This window comes from Rutidosis leptorrhynchoides, chromosome 5 (genome assembly GCF_046630445.1).
Source record: "Rutidosis leptorrhynchoides isolate AG116_Rl617_1_P2 chromosome 5, CSIRO_AGI_Rlap_v1, whole genome shotgun sequence".
In the NCBI taxonomy this organism is placed as follows: Eukaryota; Viridiplantae; Streptophyta; class Magnoliopsida; order Asterales; family Asteraceae; genus Rutidosis; species Rutidosis leptorrhynchoides.
In genome coordinates this window covers 307,300,689-307,320,246 of record NC_092337.1, presented here as the reverse complement: position 1 = coordinate 307,320,246, position 19,558 = coordinate 307,300,689, and the positions used below count along the sequence as shown (strand labels likewise).

The 19,558-nt window shown below is 32.3% G+C and overlaps 1 protein-coding gene across 1 annotated transcript; it reads right to left on the bottom strand.

Moving 5' to 3' along the window:
• Positions 1 to 600: 600 nt before the first annotated feature.
• On the bottom strand, positions 601 to 2,568 carry LOC139848260 (probable arabinose 5-phosphate isomerase). Its single transcript, XM_071837996.1, has 3 exons — positions 1,855 to 2,568; positions 1,074 to 1,297; positions 601 to 968 (listed from the first exon to the last, which is right to left on the bottom strand). Exons 1-3 carry the CDS (start codon positions 2,509 to 2,511, stop codon positions 812 to 814), a joined length of 1,038 nt encoding a protein of 345 aa, XP_071694097.1. The 5' UTR covers positions 2,512 to 2,568; the 3' UTR covers positions 601 to 811.
• Between the last annotated feature and the right edge of the window lie 16,990 nt (positions 2,569 to 19,558).

The following is a 19,558-nucleotide window of genomic DNA, read 5'->3' as shown; positions in this document are numbered from 1 at the left end:
CGAGAATCTGCTTACCAGAGATGAATGCAGACTGAATTGGGCTGATAATTTTATCAATGAAGAAAAGTAATCGTTTTGTTAGTATTTTGGTAACAATCTTGTAAAAACAACCCACCAACGAAATAGGCCGAAAATCTATACTAAGCACCGGATTCTGCACCAATGGAATAAGTGAAAAGAATGCTCAGTTAGCACCACGAGGCTTGAGAAATGAAGAAAAGAAACCCCTGATGTGTCTACAAAAATCAAACTAAAAATTTTGATGAACGTAGATACTTGATAAATGTTTTCGATATAATCCAAGTAGAATGTTAAATAATACGGAGTACTTGCTGAATGGTTAAAAGGGTAATTTAACTAAGAATAGTAACAGTGATTGTTAAATGACAGTTTTATTTATTTAATTAAAAGGCAATCAAATCAAATACAATCTAAAACTCAAACTCATATCTTTTTCACATTCCATCACTTTTTTTTTCTTTCCCTTTTCAGTTTCATCTGCTGCATCTTTATCAAATCGATTAAGAAAGAAAGCAACCACACCCAATTTGAAATAAATTTGAAAAACATAATGCTGATCGAACAAGATGTAACCAGAAAACAAATGGCCACATAAATTACAACGACCAACCAAAGAGTAACACCATTCTTGTACATGAACATAATAGATCTAATTACAACCCTAGCAGGGAAAAATAGAAAAATGAAAAGAATAATAACGCAGCCCTTACAACAATGAACATGATTCACCATTCTTGAACTACACAGTAAACATTAAAATACTAACATATAAAAAGGATTTATCTCCACTTCAGAGGCCAGCAGAAACCAATCCATGAAGCGTAACAATACCAATGACTACATTTTGTTCATTTAAAACCGGCAAAAACTGAACAGGCGATGGAGGAGCCTCCATCTTCTTCATTGCTTCAACCGCCATTCTGTCTGCAGTTATAGTCCGCGGGTTCCTAAAAAACAAAACATCCTATTTGTAAGACAATTTGAACCATCTACGGAAAAAAAAAAAAAAAAAAAAAAAAAAAAAAAAAAAAACTACAAGTCACTAAAATTACCTGTTGCACATTTGACCAACAGTAAGTTTAAAGATCCCTTCCTTGCTAGCTTTAAGTGTTCGCCGTAGATCACCATCAGTGAACGTCCCAATAAGGCGGTAATCATCATCAATAACCAAAAGGCAACCGCATCCTTTACTGGTTAACTCAACTAGTTGATCCATTATTAAATCTCCTTCTTTACATACTGGAAGTTCCTCTTGTTTTTTCATTACATCCTTCACCTGCACAATTACAATATGATAACAATGTAAGATAGATGCTTTAAGAGTAAAATTGACCCTCTGACGGTCCCACTAACTGGTCCTATGACCAACATGGGAAAGACAGAAGCACTAAGAAATGAACAAAACTAAAAAGTCTTGAGTAATCATAACACAATATGCTTAGATGTTGAGTCAAATCAACTCACATATTAGATTACAAATCACAAAGCTACAGTTATTATAACCTTTTTCAAGAATTATCATAACTTGTCTTAAACTTTTTGTCCTAATCAAAGAAAATAGTAGTACTAAACATAGACCCAACAGATTCAACCCCAATAAACTTTTCATACCAAGATTTACTACTATTTCCATCACATCACCATATTAATACATCAGTAATTAAACATAAACAATATATATTCAATAATCAATAAGGGTACAACACTAAATACAAATTCCAATAGTATAAAAGAAAAATCAAAATCTTGAAATGCATTTTATAGTGCCCGGGACACACATTATAAAATTAAATATCAATCAATCTCAATTAATATAATAGAATAGAATCAAACCTTAAAGATCAAACTTTTGCCAATCCGACCAGCAGGATGATTAGCAGCGTAGCCTTCTTTAGTCAAATTCTTAGCATCCATCATTGCAATCGCAACCGTACATCCAAAAACCATCTGAATCGCCGTCGATGTTGTTGGCGCCAAATCAAACGGACACAATTCTCTTTCTAACGGCAAATGCACATTCAAATCACACAAACCCATCAACGCATTACCTTCAACTGATGTAACCGATATCAAAAACGCACCTTTTGATCTCGCACACGGAACCAATTTCAACAATTCTTCCGTGTTCCCACTTTTACTGAACATAACCAAAACATCGGTGTTCGTTAAAATGCCAATGTCACCGTGAAGTGCATCAACAGGGGACAGAAATTGAGATTTGATTCCGAGAGATACGAGGGTTTGTGAAATGTTTTTGGAAACAAAACCTGATTTGCCGACACCGGAGATGAAGATTGTGCCGGTGCAGTTGAGGAGTGTTTGGGTGAATTTATGGGTTTGGGTATGATCTAATCTGTCGAAGAAATTGTTGAGGTATTTTTGTTGTGATTTGAATAGGGTTTTTAGTTTGTTTGGATTGATATTGAATTGGGGTTCTTTTTCTGAAGATGATGATGAATCTAACGATAGCAAATGTGGAAGAGATCCCATTTTTTTATTATGGGTTTTGTCGGTATCGGAAATTGGTTCGCCGGAGAAGTTTTCCGACGAGTGTGATTGGAGGGCGAAAAAGGCGCGTCCAGATATATTGGCTATAAATAAACCATGGCAATAAAGCTGTGCACCGACACCGCTGGAAAAATATTTTAGAAATATGGTCCTTATCTATCTAAAGGTTTACACTTTATCCCCAATTAACATAATTAGTTTGCTAATACGGTCCTTTTTGATAATTCACAATTAATTCCCAACAACATATTCGCAATAACGACCAAAAAGATTACTGCGCGTAACTGAGAAAAATTGTTTGCAACAATACATGATTTCTATATACTGTTATATGTTAAAGATTATATTAATATTTTACATTTTAGAATATTTTACTCATAGTGAACCTAACAAAAAAATTTCAATATTCGATTCAACCTATATATAATTTGATATAGATTACTTGAAAAGCAAAAAAAAAAATAATATTTTAACCATAATTTTTAATTTCTCTAAACAGGTAAATTATTTGGATCTATACATGATTTTGTTATATAAGTCAAACATTATTCAAGTAGTTTATAATTTAAATACGCAAATTAATAATTGGTACAAGTCTTTTATCAGATGAAAAGTTTAAAAATAGATAAAATTCGGTTAAGGAATAAGGTATTTATTCAAAGAAAATTTATTATTATTATTAATCTTATATATAAAGCAAAAGAAAAGGAAGCTAAAATAAATAAATAAATAAATAAATAAATAACACAATATTACATTTATGCCCCTATCTATGAATTGTGTTAAATAACACTGTTCATAACCCAATAGGACAAAGTAAAGTAAAGGCATCCAATCAGTCACATATCAAATACTACCTCCGTCCCTAAATTATTGTCCAGTATTCCATTTTGGGATGTCCCAAATTAATTGTCTACTTCCATAAATAGAAAGGAAAGGAGATATTTCATTGGTGGATCTGGAGAGAGAAGATATTTCATTGGTGGAGAAATAAAGTTAGTGAGATTTCCTAAAACTGTGTGTTTTTTGTCTGGGGACAATTAATCTGGGACGGAGGGAGTATACATTATTTATTTTTGAGTTATTTTTTCTAAAAAAAACCAATATTATATAAACGAATTCTTTTTCTCGAAAAAGATATAAGATACAAGCAAATTTTGAGCTATTTAAAATCAATTGTTTACTTCCATTAATTAGTAATAGAAATCATCGAACCTTTGGTTGAGTGGTATGTGATACTCGAAAAAAAATCATGTGTCCTAAGTTCAAGTCTTATTAAAGGTTATACTTTCCACGAAAAACAATCATGTGTTCCGGGTTTGGGTTGATGTTTTCCTCTGGCAGGTGTTGTGAATATGAACGGTGGGTAGTTTTGACATCGCTCTCGAACTTTCGTCAGTGTCTACTAACATGTGAAATGTCCCGTTCATATTGATTATAAACGTTCCATATTAATTGATTTCGTCGTGAGGTTTTGACCTCTATATGAGACGTTTTTCAAAGACTGCATTCATTTTTAAAACAACAATAACCTTTATTTTATCGATAAAGGTTTAAAAAGCATTACGTAGATTATCAAATAATGATAATCTAAAATATACCGTTTACACACGACTATTACATAATGGTTTACAATAAGAATATATTACATCAAAAATAAGTTTCTTGAATGCAGTTTTTACACAATATCATACAAACATGGACTCCAAATCTTGTCCTTATTTTAGTATGCAACAGCGGAAGCTCTTAATAATCACCTGAGAATAAACATGCTTAAAACGTCAACAAAAATGTTGGTGAGTTATAGGTTTAACCTATATATTATCAAATCATAATAATAGATCACAAGATTTCATTTTTATAACACATCTCATATCAGGCATCTCGCAAACTGCATAGAGATAAAAATTATTCATATGTTGAACACCTGGTAACCGACGTTAACTTAATGCATAAATATCCCCAAAACAGAACCTCTCGTCTGTATAATAATCTCGAAGTACTAAACCATCCATAACCTGAATGGGGGTTGTTAAGCCCAATAGATCTATCTTTAGGATTCGCGTCAATTAGGGGCCATTTCCCTAATTCTTAGGTTACCAGACTTGAAGGGCGATATTCGGTTTAATAATCCAACCATAGAATGTAGTTTTGCGTACTTGTGTCTATTTTGTAGAACATTTATAAAGCTGCATGTATTCTCATCCCAAAAAAAAATATTAGATTGTAAAAGTGAGACTATAACTCACTTTCACAGATTTTTACTTTGCCGGAAGTAAGACTTGGCCACTGGTCGATTCACGAACCTATAACAAATGTGTATATATATATATATATATATATATATATATATATATATATATATATATATATATATATATATATATATATATATATATATATATATATATATATATATATATTGTGATGACCCGAGAATTTTCGACTAAATTTAAACTTAATCTTTATATGATTTCGACACGATAAGCAAAGTCTGTAAGGTTGAGTCTCAAAAAGTTTGAACTGTTTCATGTATACATTTACCCTTCGACTGCTCTCGACGATTCACGAACCACCATTTGTAAGTAGATACATATATTTAAAAATATATGAATTTGAAATATAAATTAAGATATTATATGACGTAATTGTTAGAATTAATTAAGTAAAATAAAATAAAAATATGATATAATGATAATTATTATTTAAAACACATCTTTATATATATATATATATATAAATAAAGTATATTAAATATATAATTTTGTGATTTCAAACCTATATAGTAAACGACGGTAACACTCAATTTCCATCCAATGGATATTAACCAAGTTAAATTCAAACTTACGTGATTTTAAAATAAACGGTGATACGAAAATGAGTTCTATAAATTTTTGGGCTTATTAAAAATGTATTTAGGAACTATTTGTTAAGTTTTAACACTTTTTATATTTCACCCATAAATGAGAGGGACAGTTGATGTAATTTTTAGTTAATAAATTAATGATCAAATTTTATACCACGATGACTGAAATAAACAAATATAATTATTGTAAAAATTTGGGATTTTTATGAATATTTATATCCGCCACTGATTATCAATGGACCACGAAATTCAGTCCGTAATAGGTGACGACTAACATATTCGCACGTTTTATTTTTAATATTATTATAATTATAATTATATTTTATTATTATTACCGTGTTTGTCTTCTAATCTATTTGAATCTTATAGAATACATATAAATATAAATTTCAAACACCACCTACTACTTCCTACTTGTCTGCCATTTTCATAAAAATCCACCAAGTCACTAGTGATTCTTTCTTACAAGACATCACATTTATCAAATTTTAACTGTGCCTAATTGATACTTTAAGATTTCTATTCGTCACCATTGAATTTTACTGTGTATGATTTGTTTATTTCAGTGAATCTATTATATATATGATTAGCAAATACATACTTAAAGGATTCAATGTTTCTCTTCTTCCACTTGCTAGTCGACACTCATTTTATCACCACTAAAATTCACCACCTTGATTACAACTTCATCACCACCAACTTATTTATAAAACATTACCGTTAAACCACCGTGTTCCTGTTTCTATTTCGAGTACAACCGAAATTACCACCACCTCCAACATTATCATCCTCACAAACTGCAGCTATTATTCATTCTGTTTCGCTAATTCTATTTGAAGTCAAGACAAGAAAACCCATTGAACTTCCTGCTGTACTACTGTGTGTTAATCACCAAACCCAACGTAAGCAATTGCTACTGTTGTTTCTGTTTTGCCGAAAGTAACAACTATGGCTACCATTATGCTGCGTTTTTTTTATTTGTTGTTCCTCTTCAAGTAAAGATGTGAGAATGATGATAATGATGATTAAATGAATAAAGTGTTGGTGATAATGATTATAATGATGTCGATAAGGGATAATAATTTAAAGATGAGGAATATGGATGATGAGGTAATGATGATGAGATAATAAAGAAAGCCAGCGTAATATTTTTTTTGTGTTCTGCCGTTCCATTTGGTTTTCTTTTCCACCAAGCCGAACCCACATGAATTCCTTTTTACATCAGGCTACTATTGGGCCGTATTTGTTAAATGGACTTAGATAACTTAACTAATGGGCCTATGTTTCATTTTCTTGTTGGGCCGATGAGATTGAGCCTGGATCATTACCATCTACTCTATAGCAGCTACTACTTCCTTGTTCACCTTATACGATCACCCAAACCATGTTGTCATTATTCGGATTGCTGCATCTGCTATTCTTTGTCTGATGAAGTCGAAATAAACACCAACTAAAACCCATGAAAACTGCTATTATTTTTTCTTCTTCTCTTCGATAACCTGCTACATCTTCTGTTCTATTCCAACAGTCGAGCAAATCACCATAAACTGTTATATAGTACTTCTACTCCTCGTTTCTGTAACTGTGTAAATGAGCAAGTTAACGCGATGAAACATTTAACAAGTCACGGTTTGATGTCTTGGCAATATTGGATATTATAGATATTATTATAAAATGCTTTATCAAACTTTTCTAGACAATCGATATTGGTGGGGCAATTTACATTATTGTGGCCAATAAATGGGAAACGAACTAGACTAGTCGATTAGGAATGGGCTGTTGAATTTATTAATTGGACTCTTTTTGTTTTAGTAAATGGATTTTTTTTTTCTTGGGCTTGTATTAGACATTGATAGTAATGATAATGATCATGAAAGGATCATGTTATACGATTGCATGATAATGATGATATATAAGTTAAGATGATGATGAAATGATTGATAATAGTTAGAAGACGATTAAGTAACGATGTGTTATGACGAATGATGATTATGATAGTTGAGGTAGGATGATTCGCGTATAATAACGATGATTCAGGTTATATTAATAGTGATGATATACATAGTGAAGTCATGATACAAAGTATTGATGATAGCGATAAACGAAAGTAAAATGATGATGAGATGATTCCGTGATGATGGTGAGTCACGATTTTTAATGATGGCGATTCGAAAACGATAATGATAGATGAGTATAGGTGACAATGAGATAAACAAGAATGGATGGATGGTTTAGTTCTGGGTTGTTAAGCGAGAGGTCGTGGGTTCGAATCTTGGCTAAGGCATTTATTTTTTCAAAGGCTTGTCTTCAAAGGTTCGTGAATCCGAGGCCAACCCTACACTTGTTAAATGTCGTCATATGTATTTTTACTACAAAATACAGTATGGTGTGAAAGAAACCTTCCGCTGTGCATTTTGCTCATTTTAAGGACAATACTTGGAGTCAATCATCGCTCTGGAATCAAAGGTTGATGACTTCGTCTGGATGGATTAGGACGGGTCTTCACAGTTGGTATCAGAGCAGTGGTCTTAGCGAACCAGGTCTGCATTAGTGTGTCTAACTGATAAGTCGTTAGGATGCATTAGTTAGTCTGGACTTCGGCCGTGCCTGCATGTCAAAAGTTTTGCTTATCATTAGTGTCGAAAGTATTTGCTTATCATCCTTAAAGTCTAGACACATCTTACTGCCTCTATTGCCTACATAGTGTATAGACAAAACTCATATCTTAGCATATCTGCTAATTCATATCTTAGCGTATCTGTTACTGTTACCTTTGTCTGACAGTTTCCGTAGATCCCTCCGTAACTTATGGGGTTTTAGTATTATATATGCATATGTAAATTATGTATTGCAGGGTACTAATCTACATCCTATAATCTATTTCTTATCGAAAATCCTTCATCTAATCGTACGAGATGAATCCCTCAACCAGTTCGAGTCCCTCAGATTTTGATAGCTAATCCGATAGTTATTCCGACAACTATTCCAACATGGATGTTCACCTAAGCTCTGGAGGCAACATCACCAGAATGAATCAACCAATCAATCATCCTCAATTCATCTGATGGATTCGTAGTCGACTTAAGCAATGGAGACGCGAATAAGGCGATCCCTTCCACCAACCGAATTCACCTCTTGACAAGGAACCTGAAGCGTTTACCGGCGGACCTATACGAAACACCATCTTCAGCCTCATTTCCAGGGTAGCTCGTCCCGATTATATACTGTCTAAAATTCTAAACCTTATTCATCTGCTCGTTCCGACCAACAATCATCTTGGAATAATAGGAGAAGTCAACGAACTTCGCGCTCGAGTAATCAATCTGGAGAATATGGTGAAAAATGTACCAGCTTCAGCAACATCACCGGCACCAACAGTACCATCAGTAACAATATCAGTACCATCAACAATCCATGCCTCAACATCTCATTATGTACCTCGAGTATAATCATAGTTCTAAGTATCGTTCTACATCGATTATCTTCGTTCTTCATGACGATTAAGTAATCTCTAAATGTTTTAGAGATTATATATTCTTGTTCTAACGATAAATCAAATGAGTTTAATATCATATTGACTCATTAAATCCATGATTTCATCTGAAGAAAATATATATGTATATATGTTTTCAAAAAGATTATAATTAAAAATTTGTTTGTACAAACTGTTAATGGTGAAAATATTTTAACGGGTAGGTAATACCCGAGGAATATTTAAATTTCACATTAATAAGTTACACTATATATTCTTCGAATCTGATTCAACAGTTACTCACTATCCTATTTAAAACCACCGAGATACGTATCCGTTCACCAAGGAATAACTATTTTCATTCAAATTCAATTTCATATTTGGATTTTGACCTATCAGAATCCAACAAGTGGCATAATGAAGAAATAATGTACACAATAAAAATTGATTAGAAACAGACTAATTAACAATATTAAATTTTATTAAGAAACCACGCTAACAAAATCCTAACTAACTGTTCCTAGCTAACTGTTAATTCCGTTTTACATTTTATTTATCGCAATTTAATCATCGCAATTTATTTTATCGCAATTTATATTCTCGCAATTTTATTTATTGTCATTTAATTTCTGTTATTTACTTTACGCACTTTATTTATTGTTATGTAATTTCTGTTATTTATTTTACGCACTTTAAATATCGGGACACGTATACAAAGTTTTGACATATCATATCGACACATCTATATATATTATTTGGAATCACCATAGACACTCTATATGCAGTAATGATCGAGTTCTCTATACAGGGTTGGGGTTGATTCTATAATAATATATATACTTTGAGTTGTGATCGAGTCTGAGACGTATACGGGTCACGACACATATTAATTAATTCGAATATTATATATTAAACTATATATGAATTATTGGACTGTCAAATGTGGAATATCGACTGTGGACTAATAACATTGGACAATTAAAATGAATTAAAATATTGATTATAACATATGAAACTAAACAATTCTTCAAATTTGCCACTTGATTTCGTCTTAAACCTCAATTGTATCTTGACGATTACAATCTGCGTTCAAACCTTTCATGATTCTTGGAAACACCTCAATCTAGAGGATGAACCAACCGCATTTCATCTACGGAAGGAAAGATTTGTGCATATAGCTATGCTCCTGAAAACACTCGGAACCTAAGTAAACGTTTAACATGTATCTGCACTAGCTCCTTTGGCATTGTATTACCGAAAATAACTTTACAATTCCTTTTCAAATTAGCCAATTTTGTCACAGCTCCAACAAATCAACTTTGACTTTCATTCGGATTAAACTTATTATAACTTTGATATATAAGCCTGTCTTTCGTCATCATTATCGGGGAACCTTTTATATTCCACCATATTACCAGCAGATGTACCAGCAACCTAGTCGCTCCTTGGTTTAAATCCCTCCGACAAATCACTATATTTATCTATTGAAGTCCCCATCATGTACTCATCCGCATCTTGTAACAAGAATTGCCATACCAATTACCGAGAATCAGCAAATCTGTATTGTGAGTCTCTCAACGTTTCCACATCAACAGTTATATGTATCCATATAACACTTATCTATTAGAACTAAGATCTTCCATTCTGAAATTCTGAAAAGCACCCAGTCTGTGAATTAATACTCTGAATTTTGAAAAGTTGAATGATGCAACAAAAACTGTAAACGACCTCAACAGTCAAAAGTTGATGATAAAGAATTGTATGTTGGCAAAGCTCAGAAAAAGTTTAAAACTGAAAAACTGATTGAACAAACTACGAAGGAGTCTCTGAACAAAACATAAGGACTAAATTTATACATTAAGAATCCTGATGATTCTGTTTCTGTTTCTGATGAAATCTTTAGCGAATACCTTGCTTTTGACTCCAAACTCTTGCGGGCAAATTTTCTTCACCATCCTTCGATATTAGAAATTCCAAGATATCATCATATCTTTTATTATAAATATCCTCCATATTTCTGAAGATATACTTCTGAAGATATTTTCATGACTAATCTTATCTGAAATCATTAATCTCTTCGTGCTATCAGTGTTACATCATATAGAAACTGTTAGTTTCTATATTCTGTAAACTTTCGAGCTTAAAATATGAATGTTATTGAAGTAATATTGGGAACTGAAGCATGAGTTAGTATAATATAATGACACTTGATCAACGTGATTATATTACAGTAAGTCATGCTGAGTTTCTAAATGGAACGTGATGATTCACAGGTCATAACGTCATCATGTGTCATGTTACATAACTCTTTCATTCTACTTAACCTCCAAACATATCAAGAAAAAAATATATATTCTTGATAGTTCTATCTTCTGTAATTCTGGTAATTTAATCAAATCAAATCATGCGAACTACGTTCTTTCTTATTTAGAACATTAAGTTCATTCGAAATTTCATACTTACGAATTCTGGACCGTTACTCGCTTTACTAGAGGTCGAGAAGGTAATAAAAAGGCAAAGAGCTCCGAAATATAAAGAAAAATATAAAGCCCAATAACAACACGGAAGTTACAAACCATGGATATTAGTACGAATAGCAATAAAAAGACACGATATAATTAAGAATAGTATCACCTCGAGGCAATAGTAGAAGTAAACAGATTTTCTGGTGGAAGATTGAAAAGAAGGATGACTGAAATGATAATTATGAAAATATCAAGGATTAGAACTGGATTAAGCATTTTCGCAATTTTTTTTTGATGTATGAACTAAGAAAGAAAGTATAGAAATGGTGAGAATAATGGAACGGAAGAGCTTAATTTATAATGGAAATATCAGGCAGAGTAATCGAGGCAGATCACCATATTTAATTTTAGAGATCTTAATTTCCTTATTCACCGAAGAATCAAATCTTTTCGATTTCGAAGATTTTCTATAAATCCCTTGAATTCCGGAATTCAACCATGTTTACGTCAAAAGCGAAGGAAAAATCTTATTTTCTTCAATTCACTCTTTTGCGATAGCTTCACTCGTATTCTTAGAATAATCGAATTATTTTATCATTATTATTATTTGATGATAAACCTCTAATTATCAACTCATATTGGTCATGAAAACATTTTTATTGTAAGCCATGACCACCTCACTCAAATTTCGGGACGAAATTTCTTTAACGGGTAGGTACTGTGATGACCCGGGAATTTCCGACTAAATTTAAACTTAATCTTTATATGATTTCGACACGATAAGCAAAGTCTGTAAGGTTGAGTCTCAAAAAGTTTGAACTGTTTCATGTATACATTTACCCTTCGACTGCTCTCGACGATTCACGAACCACCATTTGTAAGTAGATACATATATTTAAAAATATATGAATTTGAAATATAAATTAAGATATTATATGACGTAATTGTTAGAATTAATTAAGTAAAATAAAATAAAAATATGATATAATGATAATTATTATTTAAAACACATCTTTATATATATATATATATATATATATATATATATATATATATATATATATATATATAAATAAAGTATATTAAATATATAATTTTGTGATTTCGAACCTATATAGTAAACGACGGTAACACTCAATTTCCATCCAATGGATATTAACCAAGTTAAATTCAAACTTACGTGATTTTAAAATAAACGGTGATACGAAAATGAGTTCTATAAATTTTTGGGCTTATTAAAAATGTATTTAGGAACTATTTGTTAAGTTTTAACACTTTTTATATTTCACCCATAAATTAGAGGGACAGTTGATGTAATTTTTAGTTAATAAATTAATGATCAAATTTTATACCACGATGACTGAAATAAACAAATATAATTATTGTAAAAATTTGGGATTTTTATGAATATTTATATCCGCCACTGATTATCAATGGACCACGAAATTCAGTTCGTAATAGGCGACGACTAACATATTCGCATGTTTTACTTTTAATATTATTATAATTATAATTATATTTTATTATTATTACCGTGTTTGTCTTCTAATCTATTTGAATCTTATAGAATACATATAAATATAAATTTCAAACACCACCTACTACTTCCTACTTGTCTGCCATTTCCATAAAAATCCACCAAGTCACTAGTGATTCTTTCTTACAAGACATCACCTTTATCAAATTTTAACTGTGCCTAATTGATACTTTAAGATTTCTATTCGTCACCATTGAATTTTACTGTGTATGATTTGTTTATTTCAGTGAATCTATTATATATATGATTAGCAAATACATACTTAAAGGATTCAATGTTTCTCTTCTTCCACTTGCTAGTCGACACTCATTTTATCACCACTAAAATTCACCACCTTGATTACAACTTCATCACCACCAACTTATTTATAAAACACCACCGTTAAACCACTGTGTTCCTGTTTCTATTTCGAGTACAACCGAAATTACCACCACCTCCAACATTATCACCCTCACAAACTGCAGCTATTATTCATTCTGTTTCGCTAATTCTATTTGAAGTCAAGACAAGAAAACCCATTGAACTTCCAGCTGTACTACTGTGTGTTAATCACCAAACCCAACGTAAGCAATTGCTACTGTTGTTTCTGTTTTGCCGAAAGTAACAACTATGGCTACCATTATGCTGCGTTTTCTTTATTTGTTGTTCCTCTTCAAGTAAAGATGTGAGAATGATGATAATGATGATTAAATGAATAAAGTGTTGGTGATAATGATTATAATGATGTCGATAAGGGATAATAATTTAAAGATGAGGAATATGGATGATGAGGTAATGATGATGAGATAATAAAGAAAGCCAGCGTAATATTTTTTTTGTGTTCTGCCGTTCCATTTGGTTTTCTTTTCCACCAAGCCGAACCCACATGAATTCCTTTTTACATCAGGCTATTATTGGGCCGTATTTGTTAAATGGACTTAGATAACTTAACTAATGGGCCTATGTTTCGTTTTCTTGTTGGGCCGATGAGATTGAGCCTGGATCATTACCATCTACTCTATAGCAGCTACTACTTCCTTGTTCACCTTATACGATCACCCAAACCATGTTGTCATTATTCGGATTGCTGCATCTGCTATTCTTTGTCTGATGAAGTCGAAATAAACACCAACTAAAACCCATGAAAACTGCTATTATTTTTTCTTCTTCTCTTCGATATCCTGCTACATCTTCTGTTCTATTCCAACAGTCGAGCAAATCACCATAAACTGTTATATAGTACTTCTACTCCTCGTTTCTGTAACTGTGTAAACGAGCAAGTTAACGCGATGAAACATTTAACAAGTCACGGTTTGATGTCTTGGCAATATTGGATATTATAGATATTATTATAAAATGCTTTATCAAACTTTTCTAGACAATCGATATTGGTGGGGCAGTTTACATTATTGTGGCCAATAAATGGGAAACGAACTAGACTAGTCGATTAGGAATGGGCTGTTGAATTTATTAATTGGACTCTTTTTGTTTTAGTAAATGGATTTTTTTTATTGGGCTTGTATTAGACATTGATAGTAATGATAATGATCATGAAAGGATCATGTTATACGATGGCATGATAATGATGATATATAAGTTAAGATGATGATGAAATGATTGATAATAGTTAGAAGACGATTAAGTAACGATGTGTTATGACGAATGATGATTATGATAGTTGAGGTAGGATGATTCGCGTATAATAACGATGATTCAGGTTATATTAATAGTGATGATATACATAGTGAAGTCATGATACAAAGTATTGATGATAGCGATAAACGAAAGTAAAATGATGATGAGATGATTCCGTGATGATGGTGAGTCACGATTTTTAATGATGGCGGTTCGAAAATGATAATGATAGATGAGTATAGGTGACAATGAGATAAACAAGAATGGATGGATGGTTTAGTTCTGGGTTGTTAAGCGAGAGGTCGTGGGTTCGAATCTTGGCTAAGGCATTTATTTTTTCAAAGGCTTGTCTTCAAAGGTTCGTGAATCCGAGGCCAATCCTACACTTGTTAAATGTCGTCATATGTATTTTTACTACAAAATACAGTATGGTGTGAAAGAAACCTTCCGCTGTGCATTTTGCTCATTTTAAGGACAATACTTGGAGTCAATCATCGCTCTGGAATCAAAGGTTGATGACTTCGTCCGGATGGATTAGGACGGGTCTTCACATATATATATATATATATACCAAAGTATGATCGAAATATATTCACAACATTTTTTATTACGTTTTTATGATTTAAGTTTGTTAAGTTAGCAGTCCTCGTTAGTAACCTACAACTAGTTGTCCACAGTTAGATGTACAGAAATAAATCAATATATATTATCTTGAATCAACCCACGACCCATTGTATACACGTCTCAGGCTAGATCACAACTCAAAGTATATATATTTTTGGAATCAACCTCAACCCTGTATAGCAAACTCAAACATTACTGCATATAGAGTGTCTATGGTTGTTCCAAATAATATATATAGATGGGTCGATATGATATGTCAAAACGTTGTATACGTGTCTATGGTATCCCAAGATTACATAATATGTATAAAATTACATAATATGTATAATACAATATAAATTAGTTAGGATATGTTTAGTCTAGATTTGTTACAAAATTTTCGTAGCTAAAACTAGCAAGTTTATCCAATTTTGTTTTACCCATCATTTCTTCGTTTCAAATCCGTTTTGAGTGATTCAAGTTGCTATGGTTTCATAATGAACTAAAATTTATGAAACTGAACAGAAAAAGTATAAGTTTATAGTCGGAAATACAGGTTACAGGTCATTTTTTTAAAGAGGTAGTCATTTCCGTCGAAAAAACGACATCTTGATGACCATTTTGAAAAACATACTTCCACTTTGTGTTTAACCATGTTTTTTGGATATAGTATCATGTTCATATATAATATCATTTTTCCAGAAAACAAACTTCCAATTCAAAGATTAAGATACTTTTTATTTTTTTAACCCAAAAGAGCCCCCGATTTCACTACTACGGCGTATATCCGGTTTTACGGTGTTCTTCTTGTTTCCAGGTTTTAAATCATTAAGTTAGCATATTATATAGATATAGAACATGTGTTTAGTTGATTTTAAAAGTCAAGCTAGAAGTATTAACTTTATTTGCGAACAAGTTTAGAATTAACTAAACTATGTTCTAGTATTACAAGTTTAAATCTTCGAATAAGATAGCTTTATATGTATGAATCGAATGATGTTATGAACATCATTACTACCTTAAGTTTAGTAGGTAAACCTACTGGAAGTGGCAAGAAATGATGTAGCTTCAAAAGATTCTTGGATGGCTTGAAAGTTCTTGAAGTAGAATCATGACACGAAAACAAGTTCAAGTAAGATTTCTGCTCGAATTAAGATTGTTATAGTTATAGAAATTGAATCAAAGTTTGAATATGAGTATTACCTTGAATTAGAGAGATAAACTACTGTAAGTAACAAAGGTTTCTTGATCTTGGATGATTACTTGGAATGGATTAGAAAGCTTCAAAGTAATCTTGCAAACTTGAAAGTGTTCTTGGTTTTATGAAACTTGAACTTATAGAATATATGAAGAACACTTAGAACTTGAAGATATAACTTGAGATAGATCAATTAGATGAAGAAAATTGAAGAATGAAAGTGTTTGTAGGTGTTTTTGGTCGTTGGTATATGGATTAGATATAAAGGATGTGTAAGTTTGTTTTCATGTAAATAATTCATGAATGATTTTTAATATTTATTGTAATTTTGTGAGATATTTCATGCTAGTTACCAAATGATGGTTCCCACATGTTTAATGACTCACATGGGCTGCTAAGGAGCTGATCATTGAAGTGTATATACCAATAGTATATACATCTAGAAGCTGTGTATTGTATGAGTACGAATACGGGTGCATACGAGTAGAATTGTTGATGAAAATGAATGAGGATGTAATTGTAAGTATTTTTGTTAAGTAGAAGTACTTTGATATGTGTCTTGAAGTCTTTCAAAAGTGTACTAATACATCTAAATACACTACATGTATATACATTTTAGCTGAGTCGTTAAGTCATCGTTAGTCGTTACATGTAAGTGTTGTTTTGAAACCTTTAAGTTAACGATCTTGTTAAATGTAATTAATTCATTGTTATTATACTTAAATGAGATGTTAAATTGTTATGTTAACATGATAATATGGTGTATTAATATATCTTAACATCATATATATATATGTTAAAATACTATTACAACGATAATCGTTACGTATATATATTGTTTCGAAATTCTTAAGTTAGTAGTCTTGTTTTACATATGTAGTTCATTGTTAATATACTTAATGATATATATACTTATAATTTTATCATGTTAAATATAGTGTAACAATATCTTAATATGATACATATGTATTTAGTAAGACGTTGTTATAACGATAATCGTTATATATATCGTTTCGAGTTTCTTAACTTAGTAGTCTCATTTTTATGTATATAACTCATTGTTAATATACCTAGTGATATACTTACTTATCATAATATCATGTTAACTATATATATATATATATATATATATATATATATATATATATATATATATATATATATATATATATATATATATATATATATATATATATCATCATATAGTTTTTACAAGTTTTAACGTTCGTGAATCGCCGGTCAACTTGGGTGGTCAATTGTCTACATGACACTCATTTCAAATAATCAAGTCTTAACAAGTTTGATTGCTTAACATGTTGGAAACATTTAATCATGTACATATCAATTTCATTTAATATATATAAACATGGAAAAGTTCGGGTCACTACAGTACCTACCCGTTAAATAAATTTCGTCCCGAAATTTTAAGTCGTAGAAGGTGTTGACGAATCTTCTGGAAATAGGTGCGGGTATTTCTTCTTCATCTGATCTTCACACTCCCAGGTGAACTCGGTTCCTCTACGAGCATTCCATCGAACCGTAACAATTGGCATCTTGTTTTGCTTAAGTCTTTTAACCTCACGATCCATTATTTCGACGGGTTCTTCAATAAATTGAAGTTGTTCGTTGATTTGGATTTCGTCTAATGGAATAGTGATATCTTCTTTAGCAAAACATTTCTTCAAATTCGAGAAGTGGAAAGTGTTATGTACAGCCGCGAGTTGTTGAGGTAACTCAAGTTGGTAAGCTACTGGTCCGACACGATCTATAATCTTGAATAGTCCAATGTACCTTGGTTTTAGTTTACCCCGTTTACCAAATCGAACAACGCCTTTCCAAGGTGAAACCTTAAGCATGACCATCTCTCGAATCTCAAATTCTATATCTTTTCTTTTACTGTCCGCGTAGCTCTTTTGTCGACTCTGGGCGGTTTTCAATCGTTGTTGAATTTGGATGATTTTCTCGGTAGTTTCTTGTATTATCTTCGGACCTATAAGACCCTGTTTCCATTTCAGTTGATCAGGACGCCGTCCAGGATTTGGGACGCCATCCAGCAAAGAAGAGCTGGACGCCATCCAATATTTGGGACGCCAGCTGTGAGAATTTAAGATATTTAGAGGGGTATGTTGGTCTTTTCACTTGGTGGCCGGTTTTAAGCCACAAATGGGCAAAGGTTGAGCCCATTCAACCTTATCTTCACCAACAAAACACTCTCAACCATATTGAGAGAGAGAGTAAGGGTTTAGAGAGAGAGAGAGAGAGAGAGCTTGATTTGGAGAAGAAGGAGTCGGTTTCTCACCAAAGCTCGGGTTCTAAAGTTGTTCATCTCGTTCGTGGCTACGTTGTGGTTGTATTGGTAAGCTCAAACTCCGAATTTCATTTGTTAGATTTGATATTCAAGTTAGGGTTTTGAGCTAGTTTGTTGTAAAACACTTTTAGATGATGAAGTGGGTTCATGGTGACTAGTTATTTTTGTCACTTGGCGGGTTTTGGGTTGGTTGACGTTTTGGCCTTGATTAGGCTTTGATCTTGAGTTTAATCACTAGGTTTAGTGATTATGAAAGTGTCGGAACACTTTTGGGTGTGTTTGGTTAACTAATTTTGAAATCGGTCAAAATTAGGGTTTTGGTGTCAAATCGGGTATGCCACGTGTTTAACACTTGTGTTCGGGTTTAATTGGTGTGTTAGGACCATTTTCGCTTGTGTTAGTGATTATTGGTTAGTTTGGGCGCGTGTTGTGCTAGGAAGTGCATTTGGGTCGAAATTGCACTAAGTGTCGAATTGGGTTGGTTTGTAAGTCAACCCTAATTGTATTATTGTATTGTGATAATGGAATTGGTACATTCCATCGAGGAGTTGCGGATCTTTCAGTTGCATTCATCAAGGCGATAAGGTGAGTGTTAATATCCTATGTACATGTGTATGTGTAGAATGGGTGCGGGTCGGGTGAAGTGGTTCTCGGTTATAGAGCTCACTTCACATATAGGTGGATTTGATGGACTTGCGTTTAGGTCCAATTGGCACGGTTGTGCATTTTGGTTGACCACCTTTTTCGAGGTACACATTTTGTGTGTACGTTATCACACGTGTTTGTGATGTGGAGTATATAACCCCAATGACGAAGGGTTGATATTGTTGTGATGTGGATAACCCCGATGTGGATTTTATAATCCCGTGACCGTAGGTTTTGAGTTGGAGAAGTGGATCACGTGTGGATACGGATTCACGATGACGCGAGTAGTTCGGTCATCTTATTGAGGTAGTGATCTTATGT

What these genes read in the sequence shown, in the direction of transcription:
- LOC139848260 (XM_071837996.1), bottom strand. Translation starts at nt 2,511, where the DNA reads ATGGGATCTCTTCCACATTTGCTATCGTTAGATTCATCATCATCTTCA. An exon ending in GCAAAAGTTTGATCTTTAAG is followed by an intron (nt 1,298 to 1,854) that starts GTTTGATTCTAT and finishes GTAATTGTGCAG; the next exon opens with GTGAAGGATGTAATGAAAAA. An exon ending in GTTGGTCAAATGTGCAACAG is followed by an intron (nt 969 to 1,073) that starts GTAATTTTAGTG and finishes TTTGTTTTTTAG; the next exon opens with GAACCCGCGGACTATAACTG.